The following is an 18,315-nucleotide window of genomic DNA, read 5'->3' as shown; positions in this document are numbered from 1 at the left end:
CCATTATGCCCCTGTTCCAAGGGACAAGAGTTAAAAGATGATAACGAAGAACTCAAACTTTATCTAGGACCATATGTGCAAAGAGTCTTCTAACAGAAGTCACAGACCACAGAAATACTCTTCAGTATTAGAAATTTGCCCCAGGTACAGTGGTTGCAACTATGCTGACAAAGTAAATCACATACACACTGAGTCATCAGATTGCAATTGTCTGTATTATTAAAATGTTAGAATGGCTCCTTGAACTCTTCCAAACACCTTCTGAGCATGTTCTGGGAGATAGCACACACCAGGATCCATTCTTAGGAAGCCACCCTGTTTAGGAGGCTAGAGGAGCATGACTATATGGACCTCATCAGATGGTGACAATTTGCATGAGGGCATGAGAATGAGCCCTGGCACTGTATACTCTACTAGGTGGCACTGTTTGCTAGGTTACGTGTAGTGGTTGTGACCAGTATTAAGTCAATCCAGCTGAGTGTCAGGCTCATATCAGGTATTTCAAGTGAGTGTCCTGATCATCTGCTAGGCATCATGCCCTCCTGACCCCACATTATGTGCCTTTATTTCCAATACAGTCAGTGGAGAGTGATATCCTCCTTTAGAGAAGTCCTGATAGAGTTATCCAGACACCTCTCCTTTTTTTGATTAGCTGTATCATAAACCCATTGAAAGTAAGTGGTGTTGCTGTTCACCCATGGTCCAGATAGCACTCTTCTAAGGATGTGCACTAAGTGGAGCTCATTTGGTTTCTTTTTTAAAAAAGTACGTTGTTAGAATATTCCTAGACTAATTTATGAACTGACCCAATCCAACAATATCACAAGAATGAAAAGGCCTTATTTTCAGGTCTCTCCTAGTGTTAGGCTCTATATAGAGGCGTGCCGGGGGATGTTTTTAACCCAGGTGCTGAGGCATCCTGAGAAACATAAGGGAAGACTTGAGAGGGAGAGGGAGGACAGCAAGACCATGCATCCTTTCAAAGAAGTTGGGCTACTACGCTGGCGGGAGACCAGGCAAGACAAAGCCTGAGTTCCCGTTACAGGGTGCTGAACTGGGGTCTCACATCCTACCTACTGAAAGTGTATATTGCCCAGGAAACCACCACCGAGAAGAAGTGGAGATCATGGGATTTGCCTCACTTGCCTGTCTGTTGTGTAGGCACTGACAGCTGAGTGAGTCACTGAGCTCTTCCTACAGTCACCAGCAAGAAGGAAGCACTGTTAGGAAACACATTCTCTGGACTGCTGTAGACACCTTAAGTTGCCTGATACATGGTAGAAATGTAAAGCAACTTTCATGAATGTTTCAATAAGATATTTAAATCTTGCTGCAAGAATGAATTCTCACTCTGGGCAGACCTGTAGGAGAGGTCTCAGTTGAGGATCTAGCAGTTCTTCTGTCCCAGACTTTTCAAGAAAGCAGAGAATGAACACAAATGGAAGCTAGGAGAGCAAAGGTAGCATTTTCCTTCATAACTCTTAGTGTTCCATTTGTCTTAAGAGTCAGGGATCAAGAAGGCAAAGCCAAAATGACCAGGACTTCTATTTGCAGATAAACCAGTGCACACAAGCAAACGTACAAGTAGTGGGTTATTTACACAAAGGCTTCAGGCATGTTCTAATGCCAGTTCATAATTTTCTTTGAGCCATAACCCTTGCTTCTAATGTAGGTGAGCTAACAGACTTAACACTGCCAAACTGAGCCCAATTTGGGAGAGAAATCACATTCTAAAATGTCAGTGTTAATACAGGTCCAGAGGGGAACTATTCCTGTTCAAGAGATTCTGTACGTTGCTGGCTCTGAGAATTTTGGGCAGGGAAGCAAGAGGGGGATTTCTTTGCCTTTAATTTCTTTGACAATGCCTCTGCCAAACATTTCTGTTATGAATGAGATCACTCAGGATAAGGTGACCATGTTATGGGAATCAGCTTTATGGAGTGGATTACACCTGTCTTATTTAAGGTTTTCAACTTTCCTTTTAGACAAATATGTAAAGAATTCCAAGACCTTCTAAGTCAAGACAGATCACCCCTCGGATCCTCCAGACCGACTCCAATATTAGACCTCGACATCCAGAGACATTTAACACATTTCAGGTATGATTTTGAAAGAGGAACAATTAACTAAAATCCATATTTTGGGTAAAGACTACATATGATATCATAATGGTATTTGTTCCCTTACATAGAAGACTATAATGTCTATAATCCCTTTGTTGTCTGTGCCTGTTAAAAGCACATGGCTGCCCAGCAATGTAGTTCAGGTTACTTGCATCCATCCTGCTTCTAGGACCACAGTCTGAATTTGAGTAAGTAATTTTCTACATCTGCTGGCCAAATCTCCCCATCTGGCCAGAAAGCTGTCTTGGCCTAGATATGAGCCAAATCACAAGCCCACCAATGAAGCGGATGGTCCAGAAATGTAGAAATTCAAGTTCAGGGCCAAAACAACAACAATATGCATGAATCGAAGCAGCAATGAAAGGAAGAGCAGTTAGGCTGCATCCTTACCAATTAACTAAATAGTTCCAGAGCCACCTTCATGCTACTGAGACCATTTGACATCACCTTACCATGACCATACCATTAACTCTTTGGCCTCCAAAGCAGACTAGCCTCAAAGTACACTACCTGCTAAGTCCTACTGCACTAATTCCTGAACAACACTGGAAAGGTCTGTGAGAATGTGAGCTGGTTCAGACTAAGAAGCCAGAGACTGCTAATATATTTAGACTCAGTTCCTGGGCCTGTGCCCTAGTGGTATTTAATTTACTGGTGTAGACAGCCTAAGAAGCTATTATGAAGACAAGGACCCATGGTACATACAGACCAAGTCTAAACTTCATCAGAATTTTATCCAGGTTATGGATAAAAGTGTATAGATGGTTCGGGAGCAGAAACGTTTGTTAGCCCAGGAGTTGACATACAGTTTCACGTATTTGCTTTAGGCTATGTGATAGATACATTCAAGAGTGATATGGGAACTTCCAGAGGGTCACTTTGAAATAGTAGGGTCATCTCAGATATTTATCAAAGATAAATTTGATGAAACATCCTAGAGGTGCTCCTGTCTTTGCTCAGACCACAGAGGGGAATACATGACTAGCTGAGGCTACAGATTATTTTTTTCCTAGCCATTAGCTGATATCTGAAAAAATCAACATGTATATAACCTTTCCAGAGAGATTTTACAGACTGTAACACCAAGCCTTAGGATGATGTTGCATGGTTCTTCAGCACAGCCAGATGAGCCATTCTTCACTCATTGGCTGGACAGGCAATTTTTATACTCCAACATCCCAGCATCATTTAGTTATTAAGTTTCTGATAGAGCATGAGGCACCCAGCAGTCAGGTGTGATGGTTAGTCCCTCAGACTTTGAATGGAATCCAAAATACCCACCATCCCACAATTTCCATCTATTTGTTGGGGGCTAAGGAAAGGCAAGGATAACGCGTGGTCCACAAATGCACACATTCCTATTTATACATACACATACCTGTGTGGATTCGGTCTGTATACAAACATACCTAGACACCCCCACTTCCATTCTCATGCAGTGATGTGCACACACATACACATACCACTTACATCTATGTACCCTTTCCCTTATACACATGCACCCCAAAATACCTAACTACACTTGCACAGCAAAAGAGATGTTTATACAGGATCCTCATAGAGGGATTTTAATGGGCTACCTAGCCTTGTGGAAAAATAGATAATTCCCCATCACATGCACACAAAGTAAATGTGATACAAGGTAGCTAGTCCCCAAGGATTCCTGTGTTTAAAGAAGAAATAGCAGTCAGGATAACATGCTGAAGGCTTCAGCTACAAAAGCTGTCAGCTGGTACAGCTCCCATCCTTCTTTCTCTGCCACACTTCAGTAGGTTGGAGTACAAAGCTTCTGTAGGCAGCTCCTGGATCATTCAGCACTTTCATGCCTGCTGTAGGCAATAAGTTTTGGACTGAAGATGGGCACCTAGTAGAGCACAGGTCTTGATCCTACACAGATACTTCCGTGGGCTTCAATCAGACAGCCTTCTCTGCTTATGCTTCAGGAACGATGAGTACTGCCAGACCCACAGGCGGAGCTGACGCCATGTTCCTTTTCCACCTACTGTAGAGAAGCTGAGGTCAGACTGAGCTTCTGACCCAGACTTCTAACTCTACTCATCTACATGAAGGTGCTTCCATGTCAGCCAGGTGTGTAACTCCTGCTGTCGTCTCTAGGGATCTTGTCTGTAGAACCCATGAAATCTGCATTACAATTAAGCAGTCTCTATAAACTCCCTTGACTGAACAGTCTAGTCTAGATCTCCAGCTGAATGGGAGCTTAGCCAATCAGTACACACTAGACACTTACATTGTAAAGATAAATCTAGTGTAGGCAAAAAAAATATTGTTATTCCCATCCCCTGTATCTGGCAGCCTTCACAGCTAGGTCATTTGAACTCCTACCACTACTTGCTTCTTGAGGTTAAATATCACAGGAGGCACTTAAGCCTGTCTCAGGTGCCAGGGAAGATGTGAGAATGCAATTCACCATATTTTCGAGGAGCATTAACTATTTTCTGAGGCAAGTTTTCAACACAGACTGCTCCTGGCTGATCGTTTGGTTTCTCTGTCTTTGAGAGATGAGCCTCAGACCGAACCAACCTCTGTCACAGGAAATTTTCTTCTGATCAGTTGGGGATGGGAGAAGAGGAAGAAATTCTTGGTACCCCAAAACACACCTTGTAACCAAGGAACAACAAGCTCACTGCTGTCTGAGGCACAGCACAGCTTCCTACGGGTCACAAGCATAAATAGCTGCTTGCCATTATACATCAGTCAGGAATCTTTTCATAAGAAGGTGTTGAAAGCGTCTGCCTAAAAAAGCAGATGCCTAACACCAAGAATTCAAATACTCAAAGTACCTGGGCCCCCACATCCCTGATCACAGGTCCCACTTGAGATTAGATTTCCAAAAGAGCAGGTTGTCCTTATTTATATACAATGAAATGAACACAATTATCATGTATCTATAGATAATGAGCTTTGCAGCTGTATGCTGGAGAAGGATTTGACCTCCATACTATAGTCATCAAATACTCTGATGACATCTACAATAGTCAGAGTCTAAAATTAGACTGTCTTAATAAGTGGCTGGAACTGATTACGCACATTAAATTAATGTTATTTATGACTGAAATGCCCAAGAGCTGTTGGTGTTCTACAAATAGGTCTTGCAGAGGAAACATAAATCTGAAGTAGTGACGCCATACAGTCATCACAATTTCTATAACATCCTTTTTCAATAGTGAATTTTTCATCTTCATTTCTATCTGTATTCCAGAACTGTAGGCTTTCTCACAATAAATTCTCTGTCTCCATGCTATATAAATCTCTAGATTGGGATGGAGCCAAAATAGTGCATTTGGCAAGGACAAACCATAGTCTTTCACTGGAATCTCTGACAAGGTTTTGTGAATGTTTTTAGCATAAATATAGCATGTTTTTCAACCATTAACCAATATGAGATGATTTTTTATTTGGGGGAATCTCATATAGTTTCATACAGATTTAATGTAACAAGAAGAGGTTCAGAAATTCTGCCTTGTAAACCATAATCAAGGCAGCAAAGAAACCACAAGATTAAAAGTGGGTATTTTATACATATATGTGTATGCTTATGTTATAAGATGTCAGAAAGTCAAAGAATTTTTAATGACCAGAAAAATTCACAGGAATCACACAAATCTCTATTATTAGAATAAACTCTAAGATAATGAAAGTCTTTTTGAAGAGCTATAATACCTGACACCTACAGCAGAATCCAGCCTCTACCACCTTGGGGTAAAAAGGAGGGGGTTTTAGGAATAAATTACCCTACAGCTGTTAAATGCAGAGTTATGTGCTCCACTTGCTCATGATGTTACTTGCTCAGTGTTATCAAATTAAGACCAGGGTTCACAGGCTGGCACAGGTCAGATCGAAACAGTGTTTCCCATTTCCTCTATTTTAAATCTTCAAGCTCACACTTTTCTCTGAAGTTTTTTTCACTAAGTCCCAATTCATCAGGATCTGCAAACATGTGTCCAACCTGAAGTACAGAATAGTTCCCATGAAGGGATCAGAATTGCTGGGTTTGCTCAAACTCCAAACTCAAAGTTCATACAAAGCATAAAACAGGGGAAATCTTCAAAGGAGCTGCCAGTGAGCCTGAAAACTGCTGAGTTTTGCACAGCTTTACCAGATACGTGGAAAACAGAGGCTTTCCTACACCCCTGATACAGCCACGTTTGTGCAGCTGCTCTCTGAGATGTCCATCTGACCTGAATACAGAAAACTCAGTGTGCATGAAGAATGATTTCCCAGTCTTGTTTGACTGTGAACAGGCAATTCCATGGATCTTTACCTTCACAGCAGCAGCTGTTGTGCGCTACCCAAGCCAGGGCAGTAGTACACATGCTTTATTGAAGATTTCTCCCTTTTCAGCAGATTTTAAGGTAACGTTGCAGAGAAATTATATTTTTATTAGAAAATAGAAGTAGTGCCAGGGACACAGGCATGTATTGCCTGCTTGTGCTCCTTTTTTTGAGGAATTCCTGTGGTTTTGTTGCCTGGTCTAACTAGCAGTGTCCCAAACTCTTCCTGGGTGCAGTGATGCATACGTATCACTAATATATATGTAGCTTGAGAATTCAGGGAACCACCAGCCTTTATTACAACCCAGTCAGGTGCTTTACCTTTGCTATAAATAATATACTAAGACTTAGAGAAATCCAGCCTTGTCAGGGCTGGGTCATATAAGCCACTGACCTCACGGGCTAGGTGTTGGAGGCAACTCAGATTTCTAAGCATATATGTAAGTGTAGGTTCAAGAAGTGGTGGTATGTTGCAGGGCTACCCAAGCTGTCCTTCAGCTCTTCTTTGTTTCCTTCATGATAAAGGCAGAGGAGCAAGTAGAATAATCCTGTGCAGTGTATCTGACCTGAAAGGCAAGACTTGAGCTACCCTGTGCCAAGTTTCTGAAGACAGAATCAGCATTAAGCCACAGGGCAAACAAGAAAACCCTGGGAAAATCTATTTCCATTACTAAGTGCTGAGACTTTTTGTCCTGATACTTGTGTCTCTTTGTTGTCCTCTAAAGGCTGATCTGTGTAAATGCATTTAGGAGTCTACTACAGTAGAGAGCAAAGTCAGCACACCAGTACCAGAAAAGAACCCAAAAGTTTCTACCGCTTTAATTAGAGGAACATATTTCCCTCACCCCTTGCTTTCAAAATAGAGTGAGGATCAGGAAAAGGAGAGTGAAAGTGAGAAAGAAAGAAAGAAGGAAAGAAGAAAGAGGAAAAAAAAATTACATGGACCTTCGTTTCTTTTTAAATGCCTTCTATTACTTATAATTCAGTAGTCTTCTCTCCAAAACCACACAAAATCATGTGAGACTTTTGCATATATGTGTGTGTATCTGTGTTTACAAAAGGGAAAAGCTAAGATTTTAATTTCTCCTGAAACTTAAACTATTTTCAAATCCTCCTGATAGCAGTAAAGCTGAGATTTCATCTTTCTTTATTTTTTTCAGGACAGAAATATTATACAAATCTATCATTGTAAGCTGGTTGGTTTTGGATTCAGATCAGGCAAAGATGCCTGGTTTCATGCTCAGTGAAACCAAGAGACAGCTCTCAATTATCCAGGGTGATGGGAGGGAAAAAGGGGCTTGGAATATTTAGAGGAAGCAAAAAGATGCATGTAAACAAAACACATATATAAGGCTTTGAGTATAATTCACTTTAAAAATGCCTGGAAATGGTGAACCAGGGCATTCATGTCCTACAGCAGATGAAGACAAGCCTGTCTAGAGACACAAGAGCTCTGAGACACACATTCAGAGAATATACGGTGCAGGCAGTTGTGATGGGAGATGGTGAAGCCTTGGATAACCCCCAACACCCATAATCCTGCCACTCTGAATGGTGACATTGCAGGCTAACAGGTTCTTCTGCTGGATCTGGAACAATGTTGACCAGCACAATCAGCAAGCTCCATCCTTTTCTTGTTAATGGCACACAGATAGATCTGAAGCATGTCAGTATGGGACATGGTTGGGATTAACTTGTGTATCACTCATCTACTATTTTTGCACTTCCCAGACATACAGTGCATCCAACCCTCTTCAGAGTAGAGAACCAGACCAGATGAATGAAACATTTTCAGTTGTACAGTTCCCTGCTGTGAAGAAGGGAAATGTTTCTGCCACATTTCAGAGAAGGAATGGAGACATGTAGAAATTAAGATACACAAAAAAAAGATACATGAAAGCTAATCCAGTAAATTGTGTGGGTATGGTCCTGGACACTGGAACATAATTGTCTGTTAATGTCTGATTGCTGCTGTGGTTCCTGGTTATGGATTTGGCCTAGAGTACCTCTTCCTGTCCCAAACAATTCCCAGGCACCAGTCAGCCTTATCTCAGTCAAGAGGATGTTCTCAGATGGAAGCTTAGACATGGCTATTACTTGGTAGGTTAAAGTGTTTGAATAATGGGGATGAGGCCAGGCTACACTAGACCACGCATGATCAGAGGAGGAGCCTGGCTGCTCTTCACTTTGCTAATGCAGGCACAAGTGACTAAAGGCATTCCCTAGCTTCGGTTTAGGAACCTCAGAGTGATTCACCTGTCTGGTGAAGCTAGGGATCTAGGGTTGTTTTAGATGAGATATTCTGTCTCACATTCATCTGTCCTTCCCTCAGTGCAAGGGTCTTTTGTGAGTAAGCCATCATATCTACCAGCCTTACAGGTACTCTAAAAGTTCCATGAACCTGCATGTTCACTTTCCATTGCTCCTCTTGAAGCTGTTCCCTTTTGCGGAGGAAAATTTAAGGCTGGGCTGAGAATGAAAGACCATGAGCATTGTTGTTTAATGTAGTAGCTTCTGCATTAAACCAGAGCTAGAGTTCTGGATCTGAGATCATGCTTTCTTCACTTCACACTTAAGTCTGTTGATGAAGTGTTAAACCAGCCTTCAGTCTAAGGAGCAGAGTTTAGGATATGCCTCCAGCTGGACCAAATGTCCAAAACACTACATTAGTATTTTTCTTGATTTTAGACCCTAACTCTCTCTTGTTGGGTGGATAGAGCATGTATCTGCTTCTCACTTCCATTCAAATGTTGTAACTGAGCTTCCTGCAGATTCAGCAGGCAACCTGAAAGTCACACTCACATGTGTTGTCTTGTCTTTGCCTTCATAACCTGCCCTTGCATCAGAACAGCTTTGATTTTTATTCTTTTTATTCCTAATTTTTGGCAGAAGTCTTTTTTAGTTCCCCAAAATCTCATGAAAACTAGAGTTACCAGAAAACAAATGACCCACATTCTGTGCCAGGAAGCCAAAAATCATCACAAAAAAAGACTTGAAAAGAGAAGATTTGCTGAGATTATACTCAAGAGATCTGTGTCTGTTTCTTGGCTTACATGTACAGACTCCCTGACCTCATTAGTCAGCCTCTTAATCTCACTTTCTTCATGTGTAGAATTGGGTATAGACATATCTTCTATGTCTGCTTTTGGGACACTCTGTGTCTATAAGAATCTGTAATGTTTGGAAAGTTCAGCTACCCTACTAATATCATCCATCGTATAAGGAAAGGCGAATACTCACTGAGTACGGAAGTTGGCTTTGATCCTTTACCTTCAAGGTTATATTTCATCAAGATGCAAAATCACACCCAGATCATCTATTTTATATATAAAATATAAAGACAGCAACACAGCAAAGGCAAAACTACTTTTTTAAAAGTGACACTTCCTTCAGTGCAGAAACCTTATAAAACCAGACAAAAATAATAGACTCAGAATAATAAAACTAGATAATGAAAGCCATCAGCATCCTCACAAAATATTCTGTGTTTTGCCTAGCTGTCCAGCTGATATGAAACACCTTTCCTATGAAACTGTTAGAGACAAAAGGTTCGCTGTTTAGGTAATCTCTGAGCCTGGAGCTGTTAGTCTCCTGCAAGTGCCTGGCATCACACTGACAAGGTGACACAGAAAAATGACAGAGAACAAAAAAAAAAAAAAGACTCAGACTTTGGGAGCAGTGAGAAAGTAACAACCCCCTTCCTGAAGGGTAAAAGGGAGCAATGAAATGAGTTTTGAAGCTCAACATGTTTTTTAAATTGTAGCAAAGAGACAAGCCCAAAGGCTTACTTCTGGCTTGTCTTTACAGATGTGCTTACCCCCTTATATATTGTTCTCTCTTTTTTATGCTTCTTCGCTTATCAGGAGGTAGAGTGACTGCTGTCATAATTCCAGTCATCTTGATTAGCAGCAGAAGCCCTCTTGTTTGGATGCACGAACTGGAAGAAGCCTGGTGCGCAATGAAGTTTGTGGTGGAGCACCACTGGTGCCCTCTAGAGTTCCCTGATTTCCATAATCTCTTCCAGTCTGGCTTTAGATGCAGCTAGCTGAGGGACAGCACTGGTTCCTATAGTGCTGGGGTACTAGTAATCAACAAATTGTTCCTTTCATTTTCCTTTTTTTTTTTTCTTTTTCTTCCCCCTTTCCTTTCCTTGGCTCTTCATTTACTAAAGGTATTAGAGTTCATTCCTCCAGGATCTCCCCCTCACTGTCCCAGGGTTTATCTCTTTGATCTTTCCGTAGCAAGGGTTCAACCACCTTCTCCTGCTCTGCTGAGGAACAAAATCCTTTTGAAAGGGTGTGAAATTCCCTGAAGTCACAATTTATAGAGTCAAGAGAACAGATAAATATCTCTTTTCTTTATCCTCTTTATTAACAAATAAGTTCCACGATTACCAAGGAAAAAGAAAATATACATTTATTAAAAATGGAAAAAAGTTTGGAGAGTTTGACTTTATTTTAATCCAGCACTTAAAATTTCTTATAACATTTAAGGAACATTCATGTTTCCCAAAAAAAGCAATGCCATCCCCTCACTTCCAAATTACTGGATTACAAAGTTGCATTGTCCCTTGTCAACAGCATTTTTACAATGTCTACTTCATGGTCTTTTTCATTTGAGGAGGGCAATGGGGCTTCTCAGCTGCATTGGCTGCCTCGCTGGAGAAAGTCTGTGCATGGTGGCAAGTTGGTTGAATCTCATTAATTTCTCCACTTTCCCATAGACCAGAAATGTGAGCATTAACTAAATGAAAGGATAAACTGAAGGAGCTGAAGCCTGTGTGAGTGATGTGCTCATTCTTTTTTAAAACTGTCTAGTCATCTTGGATCTGTGGTCTCGCTGGTGTGTTTGGCTCCACAGGTAGTAATGAGCAGTGAGGCCACTTTTCATCCACAGTTAGCCAACAGCTTGTACATCTTTTCCCCTTTCAAAACCAGCAAGTCACAGTGTTATCCAGTGGTTTATTTGGAGAACATAGTGTGCTATGCTGGAAACATTTTTTGGCAAACATCTGAGGGATTCTGTGAGTGCCATGTGCGCCACAGTGCCGTGGCTTCATCTTTGGTCTATAGGTCAGAAATATTCCATAGTCAAAGTCTTGGATGTTTCAGGTATGTTGCCTGGGTAATTCTCCTAGTGTGGAAAATCAGTCTCAAAGTCAAAAATAAACAGAGCTGAAATGGAATATTTTAGAAGTATGGGGTATCAGCTCTATCTTCTTACTTTCTCCATTGCTTTCACACATGGTAAAAGGAGGTCCATCTGCTTAGGAGAACATGTCCTTCATACACTTGTCTGATTATGAACAGAAGACAAGCATGAGGGCCTGCTTTGCAAGACAACTTTCGTCTGTGCTGTTTGTCACTCTGATCCTGATCCTGTAGGCTTCTTATCCCTGTAACACATACTGGCCATGTGCTTACCTTGACTATCAGTCTAACTTGTGTCGTGGTTAGACCTACTGACCTTCCAAAGCAAAGTTATCACAATTTAATTCTCTAGGCAACCTTCACAGGACAGACCTTGAAATCAACAGAAGCACCTCTAACTCAGTATGGGCACCTTTAACTTAGGATGTTACATGGATCAGTGAAAAGGTTCAAATCTTTTTCTGTTCCCTTTACAGCCATCAAAAGTCTTATCACACCTTGTTATTTGTCATCTGTCATGTGTTGTTAGATTTGGGTAATCATTAAGTGGTTTTCACATTCAGAGTTCTGAGAAAGCCTGACCAATAAGTTCAAGCTTGTTTTTCCTTCATTATTATTCTTTTGAAGCATTTATTTATTTTAAATGAGGGTGTAAACATTCAGGGCAGATGGCCTCTTCCCCCCCACCCCCCACCCACCCACCTGCTGAGAGGGAATCTGTCTCTTTTGCTGCATGTCTTAGTTTCACCAGCCTGGGGTATGGAGGAGTCCTTGAGGTAGCTGCCAAACGAGAGTCCAAGCCTTCAGGCACACTTGGATCTTTTCACTTTTAAGTAAGGCCATCATTAAAACATGAGCAGCCATAACTGCATCGTAGTGCTGGGCAGAATCGCAGGCAGGTCTGAACGTCCTTAAGCATACAGATTTATAATATGTTGGCCTGATATTCGTCACCTTCTTTCTGCAGCTCTCCATGCACAGTACCAAACCCAGAAATTTTAGCCTCACTTTTCAGAACAATAAAGTTTGTTTCTAGGAGTTGCAATAAGGTACACTACAAGGCTGAGAATACTCAGAAGACTCCATTATGAAACCGTTGTTGAATTGCACACTTTTAAACCCAAATGAAAATATAATGAAAGCAAGTTGTTTCATAGGTGTGGAGTGTACCGAAAATGAACCAATTTCAGTGGGAGCTCAGTCAGCCTGAAAAATCAGGCAACTAAATTTGTTTCAGGAAACACATTTGAATATTTTGCCATTAATCTTCTGTCTGTCATGTCTGATTTAAATGTAAAATCAGATTTTCTCCCCAACTTGAAACTTACTTTCATCAGCAAAGGGAAATTACCCAACTTGCTTAGATTTTTCAAAGACTTCAACGTGTAGAGAAATAAAGTCCACCAAAATTAGGGCAAAGGGGAATTACCTGATAAAAACATAACATAAAGTAGAAGATAACATCTCTTGGCCTTTTTATGCTCATTACATAAAGCTAGGCTAAAAAAATATGCCCTCACAGGAGCACAGCAAGGAGGCCTGGTCAGAAATTTTCCATAAAATGGTTTCTCTTAATAAGTTTCTTGAGAAAATTAATAGGCTCTGCATATACCCATCTGTGGAAAAGAATATATTCATCAGGAACTGAGAGTTTCCATGAGACTCTGCAGCATCATTTCAATGAAAAAGAGTTGCCTTTTTTATAAGAAATATGTTATCTTCAAAAAAACTGCCATATTTTATGATTAGTGGAACATAAGAGGCTAAACTGTAAAGGTGATAGACCCCTAATCCACCCCACAAAATCCTTTTCCTATGAATACTAGTTTTCAGACTAGAAGTTTAAGATTCTGCTCAGGATAAAATACTTTTTTTTCTTTTTCAATATGTTTGTTTCAATATAGTATGTTTCAATATAAGATCGATGTCTAAGCTTCTCATGTAGTCAAGGGAGATCTAGGAGAAGATATAGCTGAGTAAACAGTAGCATGCAACATCTTCTTAGATGCTATGATGTATACCATCAGTCCATTGCTGCTTTAAAAGGCTGCTGTTCCCCTGTAAACCCTCTGTGTTACCTGCTCACCTGACACAGATGTCTTACTATAAGACATCTGAAACAGCACCAGAAACATTTTTATTCCCCTTGCGGGACCCCACAGCGTAACCAGAAGAATGGTGCAGCTTACCATAAAGGAGACACATCCACTTTGTGTATAAATCGTTGTCCAGACTTCTCTGACCACACTGAACAAAGCCCCAGGGCTCCATTCAGTTGCCTAAACATCGACATCTAGGGGTATGTGAGATACTCAAGGGTAACATGCCTGGCATCAAAATACCTGGAAGCAAGGTGGACTTCAGTCCTATATTGTAACTAGCAAATCTGTGCAGATGTTTCAGATGTCATAGGACATCTCAAATCACTGTAGACTCTTACAGGTAAGAAAGTGCCTGAAGTCCCTTTTGATGGTAATGGGAGCTTAGGCACCTTTGATGTACACACCTTCAAGCTGGTATCTATGTTTATGTACCTTAATATCAGATTTTGCCCCATTTGGTATTTTCTACAGTCTTGCTCAGCATTTTAGAACACTAAAGTTTTCTACCTTTGTTTCTAGTCCTACAGATCATTTCTGAGGCGATCTCTGTAAGTGTTCACTGTAGTATTCCCACTTTCCTCTTCGGGGTGCACTGAGCTATCAAATGGACACAGTACTATTCCTTTTGCTCAGGAGTCGGAAGGTTCAAAGAGAGCAGGCTGGAAGATTGATTTTCTGTTCAATCCTCTGTTAAACTTACTATTTACATCTACTTGAAATGAATGATTCTAGATGTTGCCAACTTTTAAAATAGATAAAGTAGTTTCTTCTGCATGCAAGATCATAAATATATGTCTTGGTATAGTCTGTTCCCCAAATTGAGACCCAGAAGATCACACAAGCAGTGTAAAAATCATAAGATATTATAATTAGTAATGATACATTTGAATTTTCCTTTTTTTGCTTTCTGTTATTGTAAGCTCCATCACATTTTCATTTCTCTGGAGTTATGAAGACTAGAAATTATCATAAAATGCAACACAAAATCTCAGAATCACCTGACTCCTAAAAGGACTTGAAAAGGCTAAAAATACTCTTACCTATATGCTATTGCTGATCTTGTTTTTACTATTTTGCTATTAAAAAATTACTTAAGATGTTGATCTTTATTTTCCTAGTATGCTAGGCATTTAGGAAAAAATGAATAAAGCAAGGTAAGTTTACTTCTTTTTAATGCTAAATGAAAAAGATGCAGATATTACTACAAGTCCAAACTTCAAGAGTCCAAATTTAAGTCATGTGCTATTATTAATTGATGTCTGCAAAATAGTCCTTGTAAATATTTAATTATCATTTTCCTCTCATTACTGACTGGAGCTAAACATAAATTCCTGCTTTGAAAAGTGCCTGGAGACTGGTGGATAAACATTCTAAAAGCCAGTTATTTGTTAATAGCCTTTGGGAGACCTTTTATAAAAGGCTGGGCCACTCCCAGTCTCAAATGGGGAGATATTTCCAAACTTAGCTCTCGTATTGGTTAGGACTCCTGTACATTTGGTGTCTTCCCTAGGACACCAGCTTTCCTAGCAAACAGGGCTCCCATGCCCAGCAGACAGAAAGATCACCCTAAAAGGTATCTCGGAGCCATTTCTATACTGGTTTTTTTATATACATACTTCCAGCACCCTAGCAATTGTCCATGTCCTGTATAACCTCTTTTCCCTTGGTTCTTACTTTTTCATTTTTTTTCTAAAATAGCTGGAAAGACTGAGAAGCCAAAGAGCAGAGGAGAGGGGTTCTTGCAGAAGTGAAATGTTCCCATTTCTAACCTATGTGTGGGTCTGCATTAGATCAGGGTTTACTGATGTGGTGCCTAAGACACCCAGAGAGTTACCACAGGAACAAGATCTTATAGGTCATGGGATGGAAATATTTTTTTTTTTTTTTGTCAGAATCACTGTAATGTGGTTTGGTGGGGTTTTTTTCCCCCTCACCCAAACCAAAATAAGATACTGATTTCTCAGATATGTCCACAACCGCAAATCAGCTTCTGTTCCTCTTGTCTTCTTTCTGCCCTGAGCAGGATTGAGATAACTGAAACCAGTCTTTTAAAAACTGCAATGACATTTCAACCTTTGTAATAATTTTTCATTTATGTTTCTAAATTAAAAGTAAAAATCTGGAGGATTTGGATGTTGCTTTTTTTCACTTACCACTTCTCAAAATGAGCCATTATAATGACGAGAATAACTTGGTGGCCCATACTAAGATGTCTAGTACGACTTGAGTTTCCCTGGCCCTCACATGAACATCTTACGCTGTTCACATATGTAGACAAATAAGGCTGAAGTCGATTGCCTAAAAACTGGTCCCTAGTGCCATTTCTAATACCCTAAGGTAGCTGAGACATCCTTACAGAGACAGTATCTAAGAGGTGGGACCTGTAGGAATCCTGCACACTTCTGGATCTGCAGGTGGAACCCAGGCTGGATACCCAAAACATCCTAAATGGCTAGATATGTATGTGTACACTGAAATGCTACTCTAAAGTGAGATGAAATTAACCCACTATAGCTCTGACAGGCAACTGCATCAATACATCGTTTCAGCAGCTGTTAAGTGGGGACCACCACTGAAATTCAACTACTTTACAGTGCAGAAAAACAGTAAGAAAAATTAATCTTAAAAAAACACCTGATTTGGGTGAAAGGTGCAATAGGGTGAATCTATACGAGCAAATACAACACCACCAGGGTAACGTGGTTGGAACTTGGTTGTTTTTACTGTTATTTGGTTAGTATGGTCTGTGAATTTAGCCTGGCTGAACTAGCCTTATCTGAAACTTTGTCTGGGCGTTAGCACTGGCCCAGGACTATTCCCAACAGGCAGTTCCGATTTCACCTTGTTGGATGCTGAGGGAGCTTAGCAGCACAGATATGGCCAAACCATGCCAATTGTGCTAAGGTTCAGAGATTGCACCCTTGGCATTGCTTAATTTCCTAGTACAGATGCAGTCATATACCCACGTAGAATAACCAGGTCTTGTTCAAGAGTCTGATCTAGAAGAGTGAACAAACCACAGAGAACTGGTTTTATTTACCTGAGAAGGGGGGAACCAAATCTTCTGGGACTGGAAAAAGTAGCAGTGCTGGAGAGCCTAGGGCACGGATCCTCTCTGGGCATCTCTGAAGTCAACAACAGTGTGTCAATCTGCATCAACCAAGGATCTGTCCCACAGTGTTTCAGAACAGAGACTCCTACAAAGCCAGCCTTTGAAGCTCTATGGAGTCTGCTCTTCGGCTCTACTCTTTTCTTTTCTGTTTCTCCCATAGGTAATAAATAGTTTAGGGAGCAAATCTTGAATTTCACTATAGAAAAATGAGTATACTGTAAACTCTTCGATGTATGAGAGTGCATTTATATTTATGTGTGTGTGTGTATTTCTTTTTCTTTTTCTGTCTCCTTCCCATTTGTAGTTTGATCACTCATGGTTTTGGAACTCCTGCAATATGTGCTGCCCTAAGCACTTTCCAAACTGTTCTCAGTGAAATGCTGAACTACTTGGAAAAGCACACATCGCACAAAAACGGAGGAGCGGCGGAATCCGGCCAAGGACACGCCAACGCGGAGAAAGCCCCCCTGCGGAAAACTTCAGAGGCTGCTGTGAAAGAGGGCAAAACAGAAAAGACAGACTAGCTACATCAAACAGAATCTATTTCGAGAGTCTTGCTGCTGATATTTTTTTTAAATATATATATCATTGAGGGCAATTTATCTCCAGTGGACCAAATCCAAAAAAAGGGGGAAAAAAAGAAAGAAAAAAAAAAAAGAAAAAATCAGAAAAGGAAAATAAAAAAGATAAAGATTGAGAGAGAAAGAGGCAGCGTGAGAGAGGAAAGTATTCAACCTTAAGAACAGCAGTGTACAGTAATTGTGTGATGAAATTGTCACTTTTTTTAAATTTATGTTGCTCTAAACTACTTTTTCGTGCACGTAGTATTTGATTGTTCTGAATGATACACTAACACTGTTTTTTATAAGCACTTCTGGACTTGGCTGAGGTGGCACATGAAATCTGAAGCACTTTCTTCTCCAGCAGCAGAGTTAGGGCCAGTCTGTCGGTTGCCGGACACGCAGTTCCAGCATCCTGACTTTGCTTGCATGCTGGATAGATTTAAAGAAGGGCTTCCTCGGATCCATCGGAAATGCCTGATCTACTCACCATTGGGAAAACTATATGAAAAACTGGCAAAAGAGGAATTCTTGGGTCGTGGGACAAATGAACCATTCAGTGTTGGGGGCTGCTCATCCCCATATGGGAATGTACAATAAAGCTGCACTGGAATGAGGCCAGAACCTGTTGGGAATCTGTCCTGACCATTCAAGCAGCAGCCATGGTGTCTTGTGAAAGAGCATGGCAAACTAAAATGAAAAAAACCTTGATAGTTTCAATAAGAGCCCTGATCCCTCTGTGAACTTCAGATTAACTGACAGCACAGGCTTCTATCCTCTATCTTCTCAGCCCCTGGTCCCACAACACTGCAGTCTGCTGTACCTGGGTCTCTGTTCAACAGGATCAATGCAGGCAATTGGAGTCACCTTTTGTGTTGTGTTGATTTTATGATGCTTTCTTTTCTTCAACAGCTTGTTTCTGCAGCTTTATTGTCTTTAGAAATCCAGCTGAGGTGCAGAGGTCTAACAGAATCCA

The 18,315-nt window shown here is 40.6% G+C and overlaps 1 protein-coding gene across 1 annotated transcript in view; it reads left to right on the top strand.

Annotated features, from left to right (window-relative positions):
• TFAP2D (transcription factor AP-2 delta) overlaps window positions 1–18,315 on the top strand; it is a 50,001-nt gene extending 31,686 nt beyond the window's left edge. The window contains exons 6-7 of the mRNA XM_056343942.1: window positions 1,986–2,099; window positions 17,084–18,315. Of these exons, the coding sequence (XP_056199917.1) occupies window positions 1,986–2,099; window positions 17,084–17,303 (334 nt within the window). The 3' untranslated portion in view covers window positions 17,304–18,315. The remainder of the gene's footprint in view (window positions 1–1,985; window positions 2,100–17,083) is intronic.

This window comes from Falco biarmicus, chromosome 6 (assembly GCF_023638135.1).
Source record: "Falco biarmicus isolate bFalBia1 chromosome 6, bFalBia1.pri, whole genome shotgun sequence".
In the NCBI taxonomy this organism is placed as follows: domain Eukaryota; kingdom Metazoa; phylum Chordata; class Aves; order Falconiformes; family Falconidae; genus Falco; species Falco biarmicus.
The sequence above is the reverse complement of the archived record's forward strand: the minus strand, read 5'-3'. Positions and strand labels throughout refer to the sequence as shown.